General features: G+C 42.5%; 1 protein-coding gene across 4 annotated transcripts in view; it reads left to right on the forward strand.

The window, feature by feature from the left end:
- Positions 1–17,744, forward strand: part of FBXW2 (F-box and WD repeat domain containing 2) — a 28,686-nt gene extending 10,942 nt beyond the window's left edge. For 2 of the 4 annotated variants that reach the window (XM_035015944.1, XM_035015945.1), the window contains 5 exons: positions 1,142–1,336; positions 3,443–3,576; positions 6,174–6,260; positions 7,104–7,273; positions 13,316–17,744. In XM_035015944.1, coding sequence (XP_034871835.1) covers positions 1,142–1,336; positions 3,443–3,576; positions 6,174–6,260; positions 7,104–7,273; positions 13,316–13,604 — 875 coding nt within the window. In that variant the 3' untranslated portion in view covers positions 13,605–17,744. Of the gene's footprint in view, positions 1–1,141; positions 1,337–3,442; positions 3,577–6,173; positions 6,261–7,103; positions 7,274–7,530; positions 7,914–13,315 lie in introns of those variants that run through there. The other 2 variants (XM_035015946.1, XM_035015947.1) reach the window with 2 other exon arrangements.
- Positions 17,745–18,054: the final 310 nt, after the last annotated feature.

The following is an 18,054-nucleotide window of genomic DNA, read 5'->3' on the forward strand; positions in this document are numbered from 1 at the left end:
CCAGCCCAGTGCCCCTACCCAGATGATTCTGATGTCTCATATGACCATTGAGGAGCACCAACCAAGTCCTATCCCTTATTTTATAAAGAAGAAACTGAGTCTCTAAATAGAGTGACAACAAATATAATCTTCATTTCAGTATGTTCTCCTAGCGTTTGTCCAGGTTGAAATTCATGCTCTACCCCTTTCATAAGTGGTCTTTTTCCATTGTGTGAAACAGTGGCTTTTCACCAGCCCTTAAAGGTAGAATTGTGGCTGGCTTTATTTAGTCATTTTGTCTATTCCAAAACTGGTCATTCGGTGCTTTCCTGCATACGATGTCCTTGTCATAATGACTGTATCTTTTGTATTCTCAAGACGTCTTTATTAATTCTTACTATTACTTTTTGTTATAAAGGTAAGTTGTGAGGCTGATCTAATCATTAGAGTTTTAAACGTAGTTAAAGCTACACCTGAATTATCATCATGATCAGTATAATCTCAGATGCAGAAATAAAACCTACTTTTTTCTGCAGAATCTTAAGAGGCTTTATAAGCTCATTGTTGAGTTGTCATGAATGTCTGGGAATAATTTATCAGTGGTTTTCTTAGAGGTTCCTTTACACATTTCAGGATGGCTCAAGGAATTAGCAGTTAGCCTTTGCAGAAGTTAGCCCATGATCTGAGGCTTATCTTTGACTTAGAGTAGAATATATTCTAGCAGACAGTTTTACTATTCAGCATTCTTTATTTGCTCAGGGTTGTTGGGTTATGGGTAGGCATGCAAATGTATACGTGCAGTCATAGGTAATACCCATCATTTCAAGCTCAAATCAGAAAGCTCATGATAGTCAAAGATTTATGAAATTTTTTAAGTGGAAGGACCAAGGGATGCTTTAGTCTAGTACTCCTCTATAGCCTTGGAAGTTAAGGGAAAAGGACTAAACCAGAAAGCTTGCATTCAGTCCCCGTGCTCTTCACACCACTTTGGTGACCCTAAGTGAGTCGTTACCCTCCCCATGCTTTGCTTTTCTCAGCTATGAAGTGGAAATGCTAGAAGAGGGGAAGATGATGTTCCACTTGAAGAATACCATGGTTTGGGGATTGACTTTCCTTCTTTAGTGTTTGGTTTCTTACTAACCTCCCTGTTTTTCTCTTGAAGGGTCAGATGACTTGTCTGCAAAACTGTGGGATGTGAGCACAGGACAGTGCGTTTATGGCATCCAGACCCACACTTGTGCAGCAGTGAAATTTGATGAGCAGAAGCTTGTGACAGGCTCCTTTGACAACACTGTGGCCTGCTGGGAATGGAGTTCTGGAGCCAGGACCCAGCACTTCCGGGGGCACACAGGGGCGGGTGGGTTGCCCTTTTTCAGGGGTTTCTACAGTTACTTTAACCTCGTTCCTTAAAACCAGGAGCCAAGAATGTGACCCCGTTTTGTTTTCTTTTTGTTTTTAACTTAACCTGCCTTTCCCCCCTCTTTTTTCTTAGTCATAGCAATTAATCCCTTTATTTAAGGTACTCCTGTTTGGAATTTTTTCCTGAATTTTGCTTCATTTTATTTCATTTGCTTCATTTCCTTCGTGCATTTTAAAACTCTTCTGTGTACCCTTGTGCTGGGAGGGGGTGGTTCTCCTTATGTGTTTCATTTATACCCTGTTGAACAGTCAGTTCATTTTGCTTTAGTCAGATTCCATACCTCCAAATCGAGCAAGTCCTACACTTGTAAATTCAGTCTACTCTATTTGTAGAATCAGGGCTCAAAATCCTTTGGAGTGACAGTAGTTCTCAGATTGTATGATCCACACATACTATGTTGAATTGGAGCTTGGTTGACAATTGATTAAAATAAACCAGTGCCTAGAGATAAGATAAAGGAAACAGATATGTGAATATTTCCTAATAATTTTATAGTGGCCTAGTGTGCAGAAACTGGTCATTTGAATATAGCTTTGAGACCTGAGCTGCTAAACTCTCCTGCATTGTATTTTGGAGCTTTGTGCAGAAATCATGTTGAGCTGTTTCCCAGCCTCTTGTGCATCAGCTCCCTTCTTCCTTTCCTCCATTTACCCACTGCCTCAGCCTTGGAGAGTCACGTCTGTGATCTTAAGCATCACGTTTTATGAGCAGTCTTCTTGGACTCCCTTCTGCTATAGGTTTCCCCGATAACCTATATTTTGTCATAACACTCATCATACAAATAAGTATGGTAATCTGATTCCTCATCAGGCTATACACGCTAGGAGGACAGGGATCCTGCCTGTCTTGTTCACCCTGAGGTCCTGAGTTCCTTGTATTGTGTCTGGTGCTCAGTAATACTTTGAAGTGAACCTAGCTATTTTGCTGAAAACAATTTTTTCCCCATTTTGTTTGCCCTCTTATACATTTTTCCTCAGTCTATTTGTTACCACTTGCTTTTTAGAAATTAATATTGGAAGATACATGATTTAGTATGGTATATATTAAATTGAGTGTACTGTTCCGTATGTCAGGATGTACATTGACTTCCAGGTGATTTTATACCTGATCAACTTCAAGAGCTCTGCTCAAAAAATTTCTTCCTTGCTGTTCCTTGACATTGCTATGGCTTTTCCTAACTCCATGCCTTTGCTGTTCCCTCTACCTGCAATATTCTTTCTTTTCTTGACAAACTCTACTCATCCTTCAGGGCCCATCTCCAATATCGCCTCTTCCCTGAAGTCCTCCCTGATACCCCTGGGCAGAGTTAGTCATTCTCCTTGGTGTTTCCCTAGCAAGAGGTAAACATTTAATTTTTTTGGACTCCTCCTTCACCCTTCACTTAGTTCCTTAAGGAAAAGCCCAGTGTCTTCATCTCTGGGTCCCCAGTGTTCCTTTAGAGTTTGGCAGGCATTTAAAAACAAATGTTTGAGTACTTGCTATAGTCAAGCACTGTTTTAGGTGCTGGGGTACACCCGTGAAGAAATTCAGATAGTTGGAGAGAATGGCTTAAGTCTGACCTTTGAGATACTTGTGTGTGTTTTGTTTTTCTCATTACACTGGCTTTTCTTGATTATGGGTATTATTCTGACATTTTGTCTCGTGATGAATAGTGCAAATCTGAGTAGGGCCACCTTTGTATGTTGTATTTTCCCTGCACGAGCTGGATTAGTTTTGTGGCATGGCAGGCAGGCAGGCCTGAGTGGGAATGCCATTATCTCCAGCACTGGTTTTACCTCTCACTTCGAAGCTAGCACACGTATAAGGGATTCTGTTATTCCAGGGACGTTCCATCCTTAGAATAATAAGCTATAATAATAACAAGAATTTTGAAATGGTATGTTTTTTATCATAAAATTCTTAGTTGAGTAGCACCATTCTTTTAGTATCTCTGGTTGAGAAATTATACAATTGGTTAGCTAGGGAGAATGAACGTGATTGAACTCTATTATGAAAGACCCTCCCAGGGGCATGTGTTAACTTTGTGTATGTTATATATACTAGTGTTTAGCGTTGACTACAATGATGAACTGGATATCTTGGTGAGTGGCTCTGCAGACTTCACTGTGAAAGTATGGGCTTTATCTGCTGGGACGTGCCTGAACACACTCACCGGGCACACGGAATGGGTCACCAAGGTAGGAAGACTTACAGAAGAAATCTCCTTGACATCAGGCTTTGTAGGGGTGAGGGAGCTGGGGGTGGGGTGGAGGATGCTAGGTGCTTTCTTGTAAGTGGTAGGTGAGCTGTAAGATGGAGCAGATGTACCCACAATGCACGATGGCCTGCAGCAGTGACTAGCCAAGTAAAAGACACTTGGTAAATAGTTTAACAAATGAATGACTTATGGACGTGGAAAAATGCCCACAGTGTATTCGGTGGGTAGAGGGAGCAAATAAACAGGTCATAGACAAAAAACTACATTGTAGAGTCTGATAGCAGTTTCTGAACAAATGTGTTATGCACCAAAATGTTATAGTTTATTATTACTTATGGAATTGTAGGTGCTTTTTTCCCTTTAGGTTAAGCATATTTCTTTTTTAATCAGGAAAGCAATTTTCACCTTGAAAAAATAATAATCTCAAGTGGAATAAAGAAAAACGTATGGGATCTTTAAAAGAATATTGTGGTGTTTTCTCATTTTCAAAAAAAGGTGGCTGTGAGGATCAAATGCAGTATTAATCATGGGAATGTCATGCAGAAACACTTTTCCTGAGCTTCCCATTCCTTTCTGTGCAGGACAGAGGATACAGGAGTGAGCAAAACAGACCCAGGCTTGACATAGACGTTACCCCAGTAGGAGAAATAGTTATTAAACAGTAATTTCGCAAATAAATGTACAGTTGCAAATGGTGTTAAGTGCTTTGAAGACAAAGTGCGGTGCTCTGTGAAAAAGTCTCGAAGGTATCTAGTTTAATTCATTCAGGGAGAGCTTGAGAGAAGGGACAAAACATGAAGAAGAAATTGGAGGTAGCTGGATAAAGAGTAGTAGAGTGTTTCAGAGTGTGCAGTATGTGCCCAGGCCCTGAGGTGGGAAGGATCCTAGAACATTTGATGGCCTGAAGGCCAGTGGAGCTGTGTTGTGGTTGGGGGTGGTATGGGAGAGGTGGCCATCATGTAGACCTTCCCTTGGCCATGTTAAGGATTTGGTTGTCATACGTGTAGTAGGAAACAGTTGAGTGTTCTGAGCAAGGAGCTGTGTGATTTATGTTTTAAGAAAATAACTGCTAAGTAAAATATGGATTGGAGTTGGGCACAAACAGACCGAGGGAGGCCAAGTAGGCTTTTGCAATAATCTAAGGAAAAGATACCTGTGGCTCGGACCCAGGTGGCAGGGAAGAAAGAGAAGATCATGCATGAAAGATATGTCTTTAGGGGAAAGCCAGCTGAACTTACCGACTCATGGGGAACAAAAAAGGAGGAATAAGAGCCTCCCAGTGGGTTTTAGGTTAGGTGGGTGAATGTGTTTTTCTGAAATAGGCGGAGCTAAAAGGACAGTTGGTGAGAAGATCAATAACACCACTAAACTGTACACTTAAAATAGCTGAGAATAGTACATTTTATATTAATGTATCTTTTATCACAGTTCTGTATTGGGCACATTGAATTATTTAAATGGAAAAGTTACATAAGACAATTTGGTGTTATGTTAAAAACATTGGACCTGGGGCCAGGACACTGTGATGTCTTAAGACAAGTCACTCGTCCCTTCAGGGCCTGAGTTTTATCTGTTAAATGTTCTTGTGAATTCTGAATGAGATGATGGGACAGGACCCAGCAGGGCATCTGTGTGTAGTACGTCTGTCAGTTTCAGTTGAATCTGCAACCCAGACTTCTGAAGAAGTGAGCTTGGCCTCCCTCTCACTTGGTGCTGACTTACTACAAAAATAGCCCCTAAATGTTTACAGACTATCCCAAGTGCTAATGGAATGTTAGCTTTTATTATATCATCATCATCCTCATTTAATTGTTTTATTTCATTTTCATTGCAGTTATGAGATATAATACGTGCCTCATCCCCTATTTTAAAGATGAGGAAGTTGAGAAACAAAGATGCTAGCTGGTCTTGCCCCAGGTTGCAGAGTCAGTATATGGCAGATTCTGGTCCCAAGTCCAGTGCTTTTTCTGTTATAATGCATGTGCTCAGGAAAACCGATCATTCGTATCTGCTTCTAGGTCTATGGGCTGTTTTCTTTCCTGTTCCTCACATTTTCTGTAAAGTCACATTTTACAGTTTTTAAAATCATTCCTAATGTTTGCTTCCAGACTAAAGTGGAAATTAAATGCTGCCAACATTAGACAAATTTATTTATTTATTTATTTATTTTTAAAAGAATTTTCTTTTTTTTTTTTAGATTTTATTTATTTATTTGAGAGAGAGAGAATGAGAGAGAGAGCACGAGAGGGAAGAGGGTCAGAGGGAGAAGCAGACTCCCTGCTCAGCAGGGAGCCTGATGTGGGACTCCATCCCGGAACTCCAGGATCATGACCTGAACCAAAGGCAGTTGCTTAACCAACTGAGCCACCTGGGCGCCCTAGGCAATTTTAGATCCTACTGACAATGTAGAGAATCTGGTTGTACTAACTAGAGGCTAATGTGGTTGTAGCATTACAGCTTCGCTCTTCTAGCATACCATCTCATTTCAGGCTCTTCTTCATATTTTAATTTTTAAAAAAGCAATATAGAAATAGTTTTAAATGGATCATTCTGAAACATGGATGTTTATATTTCTAGGTGGTTTTGCAAAAGTGTAAAGTCAAGTCTCTTTTGCACAGCCCTGGAGACTACATACTCTTAAGTGCGGACAAATATGAGATCAAGGTGAGGTTTTCTCCTCCATTAATTCACCTCATCAAAGGAAAACTGGCAAATACAAGAAAATTAAAATGGTGCAGCACAGGGGGAATATTTCAAGGGAAGCAGGAATGTCTTAGTATAAGCCATCTTAAATTCCTTGGAAAGAATTATTATTTCTATGTATGAAGCAGTTTCTTTTCTTTTTTAAGATTTTATTTATTTATTTGTCAGAGAGAGAGACTGAGGACAAGTGGGGCGGAGGGGAGCAGCATTTAGAGGGAGAAGCAGGCTCCCGCTGAGCAAGGAGCCTGATGCGGGACTTGATCCCAGGATCCTGGGATCATGACCTGAGCCGAAGGCAGACGCTTAACCGACTGAGCCACCCAGGTGTCCCGTATGTACGAGGCAGTTTCTACCCCTGATTTGTAAATGAAGAAAAAAAGATCCACAGAAATTTATCTTCACATTCTGTTTTCTTAAGACCCATATCTCATACCCTTTTAATTCTCAGACCTAAACTATGAAAACATAAAAATTTACTTGTGTAATAAAAAAAAAAATTTGCAAAAACTTTACAGAGCACTCTTATATATGTTCTTAGTGCATTTTTAAAACTATTCCATGTGGGTAGGTATCTTCATTGTGGGAACTGAGGTTCAGAGAGGTTAAGTATTTTATCTGAGATCACACAGTACATACATGTAGCATCAGAGCTTGAACCCATGCCTGTCAACTATAAAACCTGAGGTCTTTCCAATTTACTTCACTTTTTATCTGGCTTTGGCAAACACAAATCACATTGTTTAAGGACAAGCTTTTCTATGGTGATGTGATTTGTCATCTTCCCTAATTTTCTTTTATCTGTAGATTTGGCCAATTGGAAGAGAAATCAACTGCAAGTGCTTAAAGACATTGTCTGTCTCTGAAGATAGGAGTATCTGCCTGCAGCCAAGACTTCATTTTGATGGCAAATACATTGTCTGTAGTTCGGCACTGGGTCTCTACCAGTGGGACTTCGCAAGTTATGATATTCTCAGGTAATGTTTCTTTGAGCCTTCACCTATGACAGTCTGTTCCTGTTTAGTTTTTTGTTGTGGTTTAATAGTAAAGACCAGACTAAGTATTTGGATAAACCAGTCAGTAGCTTGAATCTGGGAAATGTTATAAACAGAGTTATATGCTGAAAATCACACACCTAAAAAATATTTTAGAGGCAATTATTACAGTTTTATGCTAGAGCTTAGAAGATGTAGGTTCTAATCTCTTCCCCTTACTGTGTCACTTCCCTTTTCAGAATTGAACATGCTGGGCAACCCTCTTGGGTTCTCTCTCTCTTCGGGAGCTTTTTATTAGCCCTCAATAAACTTTGCCCACCAAAAAAAAAAAAGAATTGAACGTGCTTTTCCGGAAGATGAGGGGCTTGGATGAAGAGATCTTTCAGGTCCCCTAGTTCTGATACATTTTTTTTAATATATTTTTTTAAGATTTTAGACCGATAATGTGTATTTAGTAAAATAGTGATACATTTATAAAGTTTCTTATTTTAATTCCAGTATAGTTACCACTGTAGTATTATTAGTGTCAGATGTACAATATAGTGATTCATCACTTCTGTATGTCACTCAGTGCCCCTCATGACAAGTGCACTCCTTAATCCCCATCACCTATTTCACCCAACCCCCCCCACCTTCCCTCTAGTAACCATCAGTTTGTTCTCTATACTTAAAAGTCTGTTTCTTGGTTTGTCTCTCTTTCTCTTTTTTCCCCCCCTTTCTTTGTTTGTTTTGTTTCTTAAATTCCACATATGAGTGAAATCATATGGTATCTCAGACTTATCTCGCTTAGCATTATACTTTCTAGCTCCATCCATGTTGTTACAAATGGCAAAATTTCATTTTTTATGGCTGTTTAATACTCCAGTGTGTGTGTGTGTGTGTGTGTGTGTGTGTGTGTGTGTACACCACATCTTTATTCATCTGTTGATGGACACTCGGGCTGCTTCTGTATCTTGGCTATTGTTAATACTGCTGCAATAAACATCAGGGTGCATGTATCCCTTTGAATTAGTGTTTTGTATTCTTTGGGTAAATACACAGTAGTGCAATTACTGGATTGTAAGGTAGTTCTCTTTTTTAACTTTTTGAGGGAACTCCACACAGTTTTCCACAATGGCTGCACCAGTTTGCATTCCTACTGACAGTGCAAGAGGGTTCCTTTTTCTCCACATCCTCACCAACACTTTTTATTTCTTATGTTTTTGATTTTAGCCATTCTGACAGGTACGAGGTGATATCTCATCATGGTTTTTTGTTTTTGTTTTTGTTTTAAATTTTATTTGAGAGAGAGAGAGCGTGAGTGAGCATGAGCAGGGAGAGGGGCAGAGGGAGGAGCAGACTCCCCGCTGAGCAGGGAGCCCAATGCAGGACTCGATCTCAGGACCCTGGGATCATGACCTGAGCCAAAAGCAGATGCTTAACCCACTGACCCACCCAGGCACTCCTCATCATGGTTTTGATTTGCATTTCCCTGATGATGAGTGATGTTATATATCTTCTCATGTGTCCATTGGCCATCTGTATGTCTAGTTCTGATATTTTAAGTTCTACTTCCTGGTCAGTGGAATTCTGCATCGAGGGATCAAGTGGCCTTCTGTTGACTAGTAGAAAGACAGAGGTATTTATAGAAAAATAAAACTTAGAGGGTTTTTTTCCTGGTCCATGGCCAAATAATTTTATGATTCATTGCATACCTTAGACCCTTCTTGGAGATTGATGGTATCTGTAAGCATGTTGGAGGCTAATGGAAGCCAGTGCTATATGGTGGCTAAGAGAAATTATTTTGGTGGGGCATCTAGGTGGCTCAGTTGGTTAAGCATCCGAACTCTTGATTTTGGCTCAAGTCATGATCTCAGGGTTGTGAGATCGAGTCCCATGACAGGCTCCACTCAGTGCATGGGGCCTGCTTGAGGATTCTCTCTCTCCCTTTCCCTCTGCCCCTCCACACACCCCCACCCCGGGCATGCATGCTCTCTTTCTCTCTAAAAAAAAAGAGAGAGAGAGAAATTATTTTGGTGATAATCCTTGATTTAAAACCGGCGCAACCTCCTGTAAATTGGAGGATTTTATGTAAGTTTCTTAACCTTTCTGTGCCTCAGTTTCCTGATCTGGAAAGTGAAGATCAAATGAAGTACCTGTAATGAGGACCAAGCACAGGACCTGGCCGATCTTTATTACTAATAGCTCTGAGAAGCCCTACATAAAGAAGCCTGCTTGAATTCATTTAACCTACTGTACCTCTCACTTGTACTTTTTTTTGAGGAACACCTCTTTTACCACCTCACAGAATTAGTGTTCTGTGGCATGGTTCAGGAAATGCTGACTTGCAGTAGTACAGAAAATTGAACGTTCTCGTCGTCGTTGTTTTTTTTGTGTGTGTGGTTTTTTTTTTAAAGATTGATTTATTTATTTATCTGAGAGAGAGAATGGGAGACAGAGAGCATGAGAGGGGGAGGGTCAGAGGGAGAAGCAGACTCCCCGCCGAGCAGGGAGCCCGATGCGGGACTCGATCCCGGGACTCCAGGATTATGACCTGAGCCGAAGGCAGTCGCTTAACCAACTGAGCCACCCAGGCGCCCTCGTCGTCGTTTTTATGCATGACTGTTTGAGGTCAGCTGTATGGTATCTGTCATACTAGCCAGCAGGACTTTGGCGGGTCCTGTCTCTGGTCATACAGTTATAACCCCTTTTATGTCTTCCTGGAATCAGACCTACATTTCTAACCATTTAAGATTCCAAACTGTCAGAATCATTTCTAGATATGATTGATAATTATGCTTTGAGAAAAAAAAAGACTGGAATAGATCCCAAAAAACATTAGTCTAAGCATTTTGTTTTATAGATGGGGAAAATGAAGCCAAGAGCAGGTATGGGCCTTGCCCAGCATCCCATAGCTCATTCTAGTCCTGCATCCAACCATCTGTCTGTCCATCTATCTGTCTGTCCATCCATCCATCCTGGCATCATCCAGCAGTCATATGCTTAAGGTACCAGCAAGCCAGAGAGAAGGAACTTTTGAAAGAACTTGATACTTCGCAAAAATCCAAGTAGTCACCGTGGGAAAATCAGACTTTTTATAGTTTAGTATTGTGTTTGTTTGTTTTTAAAGATTTTATCTATTTGAGAGAGAGAGCATGAGCTGGGTGAGGGGCAGGGGGAGAAGCAGACTCCCCACTTGAGCAGGGAGCCTGATGCAGAGTTCGATCCCAGGCCTCCAGGATCATGACCTGAGTTGAAGGCAGACACTTAACCAACTGAGCCACCCAGGCATCCTTTATTGTTCAATTAAGGCTTGGATGGGAGGGATGCAGAAGTAAGGTGGAATAGAGGTATCATCTTTTTAATGCTTTGAGTTTCTAAAGGTTTTAATTTGATCCTGCATCTACCTTTCTCATGTATGTATTTTTCTTACTCTGAGTGGAGTGTAGAGAGTCCAGAGAGCCAGATGAAAGTTGTGTTAATTTTGGGGATTCGGGTACACTAGCTTTGAGCAATAAATCTGCAGAATTGTTTGCTGCCAGGAAGTGTTAGATTCAGATTTCTTGGAAAGGGAGACGTTTTATCTCTTGCCTCCTCCCCACTTCCAGCAACACAAATAAACCAGCCTCTTTTGAAATCTTAGTGCAACTCCTTTGGCCTCAGTTGCTAAGATCAGATAGGGCTACTTAGGCTTTGAAGCTAACTGAAAAGAAGCAAAGTGCAAATGGTAGCATGTTGCTCAATAAATCTAAGATATGATGCAATCTCTGGAGCTGAGTTATCTTAGTATAGCAAGCAGGGTTATTTAAGTTCAAGGGCCCAGACTGCATAGCAGGGATGTCTGTTTACAGTTCTAAAGTAATCAAAGTTAAAGGGGCAACGAGCCTGTCAAGACCTGTATTCTCCTCTGCAACATATTTTTGCTTCAGTCTTCGGAGTTGGCTCATCTTCACCAGGCTTAAGTCCTATCCCCAGCCACCCAGTTATCTAAGTTCTGATTATTTCCTGCTTTGCGTCGGTGACGTGGGGCTTACTAGACTTTCTTGCTGTTTTCCCAGTTTCCTTTGGATTTGCTTTGTAGGAGTTTTTATGTGCCCATGTTCATTGCACCACTGCTGCATTCATTAGCAGGTAGTTATTGAGCATTACCTGTGTTTAGGTATTGGGATCTACACTGGGAGCCTGTAGAGATACCACACTGGTGGAAATTACTAACCTGCAGAAGGGAAGATTGACATTAAATAGCTAATTACCTAGGGATGTTTTCATGGTTGGGCTGAGGGCCACACTGTGTGTCGTACTTCGAGACCCCACCCCGTTGAGGAGTAAGGGAAAGCTCTTTGAAGAAGAGGTTTGGGCTAAGCTCCGAAGGATGACTATCTGCATTAACTAAGTGCCAGCAGTGGGTGTGCAGTAAGGAGCATTGGACGCCAAGAAACCAGTCTGTTCAAAGGCCCTGAGACTGAAGGAGCCTGGTGCTGGAGATGTGAGTGCAGTAGAGAGTCCTAGAGGGTTTAAAGTTAAATGAGGTGGTAATAGGATTACATCTTAAGGTGAGATTAGCTGATTGAAAGGGGCCGAGAGTAGATGTGGGGAGACCAGTTGGAACTGTTGGCAGCAGTGCAGGCAAAAGAGACAAATTGGGTCGGAGTCGTGGCAATTTAGATAATAGTGAATGAAGTAGGAGAAAATTTAAGAGGTAAAATCGATAGATGGTGGTGATTGAATTGGTGGCTTGAATAAGGAGGAGAGTTGGAGGATTGCCATGTTTCCTAGCTTGAGCAACGGGGTGAAAGAACAAGCCAGGAAGTAAGGAGGAGAAACAGGTTTGGCCAGCAAGTTCGGTTTGGGATGACTTGAGTGTGAGGAATAGGTCTTTTTCATGACTAAATGCCCTCCCTTCCTAACGTGAGGTGAAATCTGCTTCACTGTAACTCTTTGCCTTGGACCTAGTTCTCTGTTCTAGAGCTCGTCATATCTGGCCTCACACATCCTTCACTTTGTATTTATAGGTGATGATCAGCTATAGTTTCCCTGTCCTGCGAATTCTTTTTCTACCCCTCTCAGCTGATCTCCTTCACCTGTTCCTTATTTGTCCTGGTAACCAGGCCACGCCCGTTCTGGCTGACCTCTTAGACAGTAGTGTCCTTGTTGGAACTCGGGTTAACCGTCACGAGGCCCGGACCTATTGTCTTGTCGCAGAGCACAATTTGCATATCCTTCTCTTGTAGCTCTTCCTAGTGCCTCCAAAGAGGACATCAGCTTTTCTTGTCAGCCTTTTGCCTCACTAAGTGTGCAGACAACAGACTGTGTGGTTTTGTTTTTGTTTTTCATTTATGCTGCTGTTTGGCTGGATCTCTCCCATTTCTCTGTGCCTTTGTCATCAGCATTTGGGGAAAGTGAAGGCTGTCTGTCTTCCCGCTCCCCGAGTTTTCTGTTAACAACTTCGGACACATTTATTATTAATGTTTCTGGATTATTTAGGAACACTTCAGTCTTTCAGCCTCTACTGTTTTTAGAGTTTGCTACCTGCTGAATAGACTAGTATGTGAGTCACTTGGTTTCCAGGCATAAGAGGCTCCCCTAGGCCAGTATTCTAGATTTGATGAATCCATCTTTTTACCTGGTAGTAAGAGTGATTGCATCCCAGTTCTTACTGGTAACTGACCAGTTGTGAATCCTTAGACAAAGTATGTGTGCCAGCTGGACTTGAGTTTTCACATCTTGGAAATGAGATGTTAAGTGAGATCATCTGTAAGATCCTTTTCAGCCTTGGGCATTTTGTGCTTTCAGAAATGTTCATCAGATGCCTCCTTTCTCCTTACGTGCCTGGGCTGTCATGTCATTGTGAAGGGCTTTTCCCCCTTCCCCTTTCTTAAGGAAGCCTAGTTTTTCGTCTGTTCCATTTTATGGAAAACTTTCCTTTAGCTCTCTAAATTTTCTTGAATTTGCATTGTTTTTCTGTGTGTCCAGAAAAGATGACAGTGGCAGAAACAGAAGTGAAGTTGCCTTCTGGTTCATATTTCCTAACTCTCGTCTCTGTAGGGTCATCAAGACTCCTGAGATAGCTAACTTGGCCTTGCTTGGCTTTGGAGATATCTTTGCCCTGCTGTTTGACAACCGCTACCTGTACATCATGGACTTGCGGACAGAGAGCCTGATTAGCCGCTGGCCTCTGCCAGAGTACCGGAAATCAAAGAGAGGCTCGAGCTTCCTGGCGGGTGAAGCATCCTGGCTCAACGGACTGGATGGGCACAATGACACGGGCTTGGTCTTTGCCACCAGCATGCCTGACCACAGTATTCACCTGGTGTTGTGGAAGGAGCACGGTTGATGCCACGAGCTGACCACTGCTGACCGACTTTGGGTGCCGGGGCTGCGGGTTTTCAGTGCAACCTCTCTGGCAGCCGACTGCATGAACCAAAGTTCTCACCTAATGGTATCATCGCGCAATGCACAATCATTTATCTGTGTTTGCCAGGGGGCCAGGGCTCGGGGCGGGGGAGGGCTTGTTTTCTTGACACACAGCACAGCATGCTAATGGGGTACACCATTGACTTCATTTGTACTTAGTTACGTTGGTCAGTATAAGAGGATGCATTTGGGGTTCATCTTTCTTGAATATTGGTTTTCAGTAAAGAAGGTTAAATGGTTCATTAATCTGCTAATTGGTTGCCTGTAAAAACACAGTCTATTAAAGCTTCTTACCACCGCCTTTTTTTCTTTTGAAGTTGAAGCAAAGGTGCTATGATGTTCCAGCAACTTCTCTCACGTGGGGTTTAGCTTTTATAACCGCCAGTGTTATAAAGACCACTGAGTCCTGTGACATTCATGAACTCTCCACCAAATACCAGTTCTAAAGAAAGTTTGTCTTCCAGGGCAAATCAAGTTCTATAAATTGATTGTTCACAACACATTCTAAACTCTAGTACTCGGCAAAGTCAAGGTTGGCCATGTCTGAGGTGTAAGGGAGTTCTGGAGTTTTTGTTTCCATGTGGAGCAAGCTGGTCCTCAGTCCCCCACCGCTTGGGTGAGTGCACAGAGGTGATGGGATACAGTAGAAAGAGCACTGAGCTGGAAGGTTGAAGACCAGCTCTGTTACCTAGCATCCCTGCAGTATACCCCTCAGTATATCACTTTCCTGGGCCCCATTTTCCCTGCCTGTGTTAAGCTAAGTGATTTCTAAGGTTTGGTCCTGTGTCTGCTGAGGTGTGGACAAAAGTTGGTATTTCAGTTTTGTCTGATTCATTATTTCTTTTAGGTTGAAGATACTTAAATGAAATCATTGGTACAAAGTTATTATCTATAAGGAAACCAGATAAATGACAAGGATGGATAAAGGGGGAATGTAGAAAATATAACAGATTCCACCTAGAAAATGTTAGCAACTGGATGAAATGCTAAGGGGAATCGTGGTTCTTTAGACAGAATGGGTGGTCTTAGAAAGAAAGACACCTGAACCTGACTTTTCTTGCTCTTTTGCCTCTAATCTGATGTGTGGCTTCAGGCAGATTAACTTTCTATCCCTGGACCCTCATTTTCATCTTTAAAATGAAGGAATTGCCCTAGATTAAGGTTCACAGACTCAAATGCCCGGGGCAGCCATTCACATGACGTAAATGATTGGAACGTGCTGGGCAGGGTTGTGCTGAATCATGGAAAGCTCATCTAATGGGGCAGTTACTCAGCTCTGAGTGTTAGGTAGAAGTGAGCCCAGTGGTGGCAGCTCTTAGGATTTTTTTCAGGAGGAAGTGGAAATCCAGATTTTTATTTGAAATCTGATTTTTAACATGTTGACAGCTAATCGAGGATAGTTTGAAATAGAGTGAGCTAAACAAAGTGTGTCCACGAGCTGCCAGTTTGTATCCTCCAGCCTCTCATTCTTGTAAAGTTAGGTAACTCTGGCATCAGCAGTGGGAATGTTTTAACATAATTGTCACAGACATTAGGGAGAGAGTAGAGGGAGCCAGCCCCAGGATAATTCACCTGTTTCCCATTGTGTTACAGGAAAGTGAGGGGGCTTATTTCATCCGCACACCAACAGGAAGTAGTTTGAAGATGAACACACAAACTGGAACCTCAGTTGTAGCCTCTGCCTGGGAGTGTGAGCGACTCATTCTTGCTGGTGCCAATATAAAGCATATCCATTTCACAGGTGGACAGAGGGCTTGCTGGCAGAGCTGGGAAGGAAACCAATCCTGGTGGAGACCCAGCTCTCCCAGAATCCGCAGTAGCACGGAGCCAATGCCGTGAAGTTAACTCTAGAGAATCGGTGGTCGGTTTCAAGGACAGGTGTAGTTCATAGTCCTCTTGGGACTCTAAGGAGATTAGGCAAAAGAATAGTATCTTCTCCATCCCCAAAGTCCATCTCACACTGAGTTGTGTGCATGAGCTCTGCTCGGTCTTCCAGAAATGGACTGGGAATTGCAGCTGGGCTCCATTTTGCAGGAGCCTCAGGGGCCGTGGGGCCGTGAGGAGGGCGAATGCCTTTTTCCTTTTCCTCCGACCTGAACACATCTCTGAGATCACTGATCGGATGACCATCCCTACTCCCACCTCACTTCCAGATACATCCAGCAGTTTCACAGGGCAAGTAATAACAGTTATTTGTGGGAAATTTTTTTTTTTCAAATGACAAGCCTGGAACTTGTATGGCACGTCCCATTTCAGTTTTCAGTGGATGCTGGAGTTACCCTCCTGGTGGTAGCTTGGTGCAGCTCATGTTGACAGCAGTACCTGAGGCAGGGGCTGGAGTCCTAGCTTTGATTCCTCCTCACAGAGGCCTTTGTTAGACCTGAGCATTTTATTTAATAGCTTTATAGGTGCCAGGTTTAATCAGACAAGTGCCAGTTTTTATGAAAATGAAAAGCTGACACATCCTTTAAAAAGCAAAGCGGAGGGTCAGTGAGAGAAGTGGGTAGGGGCTAGCCGAAGCTGGAGTGGCGTAGTCCCCTTGCTTCGCGTTAGGGGGCTACCTTCCCCGCGCGTTGACTGCTGCTTCCTTAGCTCAGAGGGGAGGAAATTGCCTTTTCCTCTTTTTTTGTGAGCATTCTCATTTCTGGAAAATTTGTAGGTCATGAGCACAGAGACCCCATCCTTTTTTTACGAGCGTTGGATTTCTTGAGTGAAGTTGTGTGGTGGAAGCGAAGGGCTCCTTTCCTCTCGGGTTCATAAAGAGCAGGGAAACAACTTCAGGCTCCGGGGTGAGGATGAGGGTCCAGGAGAGCTGAGTGAGTGAGACATTTTCACATTCCAAAGGGAGGTAATTTCCTCCAGGCCAATATTTGAAGTAATAAGTCAGATTTGTCAAAATTGGCCCTAAGCTGACCTTTAGACGTATCAGAGAAATAGGAAGAAAGACTTCTTTTCAGGGGTGGGGCTAGACGTTGAAAAGTTCCACAGGAAAGTACACAGTTTTGGATAGCTTTTCCTAAGTGGAAGGTAGGGGAATACTGCTATTAAATTTTAAGGATTGCACTTCATTTTTCATAGTTAAAAAAGACCGTTCTGGCCACTGCAGACACTTGTAAAGTATGAATGAGGATTATGTAATCATTCTAGTGTTTGTTCTCAGGAGAGTGATTACTGCTGTGCATTTAGAAAACATCTTAGGGAGAAAAGAAATATTTTTGGAAAGAGTATTATTTTAGACACAAAGTTGTTTGTTAGGTTAGGCATTTTGACCTAACAGAGGTAGCTAAGGATGGTGGAGCCGGGCTTTACAACATTGCTTTGGCCAAACCCAGCCAGCTCCTTGAAGCTGTGGCTGTGTGCCCTGGCTTCTTGGGAACCTAGAGGTGAATCTTCCACTATCACTCTACCAGTCTCTGGGCCTCCTCCGCTGGGCCTCTTACGGGCCGAGGTGGCCTGCAAGTGCCTTTCTCAGTAGGGAAGTGTACAGAATCTGATCACCGCTCTAGGATGCAGTCTGGGGCAGGGCACACGGTCACCTTTGCCTTTAGGGACACAGAGTTTGTCGGGGTAGGGGCGAAGCTCTTTAGGTCTGTCCCCTTGACACAGGCTTCCTACCTGGTTATGCTGGGGCTTGCTAAGATATTTTTAAGACCACCAAGACCCTCTTGTGAATTATGCAGTTCCCAGCTAGAGTGTCTGATGGAAAGAGCAGGTTAGCATTTTTGATAGAAATGCCCACTAGCCATCTTTGGCAGTGTTCGATCAGAGGGTCCCTTGTGACTGCTCTAGGAAAGTGAAAGTTCTTTCCAGAATAAATCCTCCAGTAGAGTCCTGGATTGTCTCTGCACCACTCCCTAGTCAGGCTGAATGATCATGCTCAGTGCAGATGGATGTTTGCCACCAAGTAGTTTCAGTGTGCTTTGTCTTCCGCACAACAGGGAACTTTAGTTGCTTCAGGTTAGTATCACAGTCCTGAGGAGTGTAACCCCACTGGATTATGGCAGTTTAAACCCAGCTACTTCTCTTCGTGAATGTGCTCAAATTAAAATGTTTTTGCATATGTAAGCCTGGAAAATCATTAATTCAGATGACGAAGCTCACAATTATTGTGTCCCTCTATTCACATTGTGAACAGACGTATTTCACTAATTTAGACTTAGTGCTCTTGATGAGAATGCTCAGGTTGAAAAAGGCTGGTCTCACCAATCCAACGTCTATGGCAATGTGGTAAAAATGTATCAACTCCTGTTTCACTAATTTGATGTATGTTGTGATCTAGGGAAAAGAGCTGAAGTTTCTATCTGAAGTGTCTCTGGGGTGCGGGGAGAAGGGATCGCCAAGGCAGATAGTGGAGCAAATGGGGGACAAGA

This window comes from Mirounga leonina, unplaced genomic scaffold (genome assembly GCF_011800145.1).
Source record: "Mirounga leonina isolate KUSES-001 unplaced genomic scaffold, KU_Mleo_1.0 Mir_170, whole genome shotgun sequence".
Classification (NCBI taxonomy): Eukaryota; Metazoa; Chordata; class Mammalia; order Carnivora; family Phocidae; genus Mirounga; species Mirounga leonina.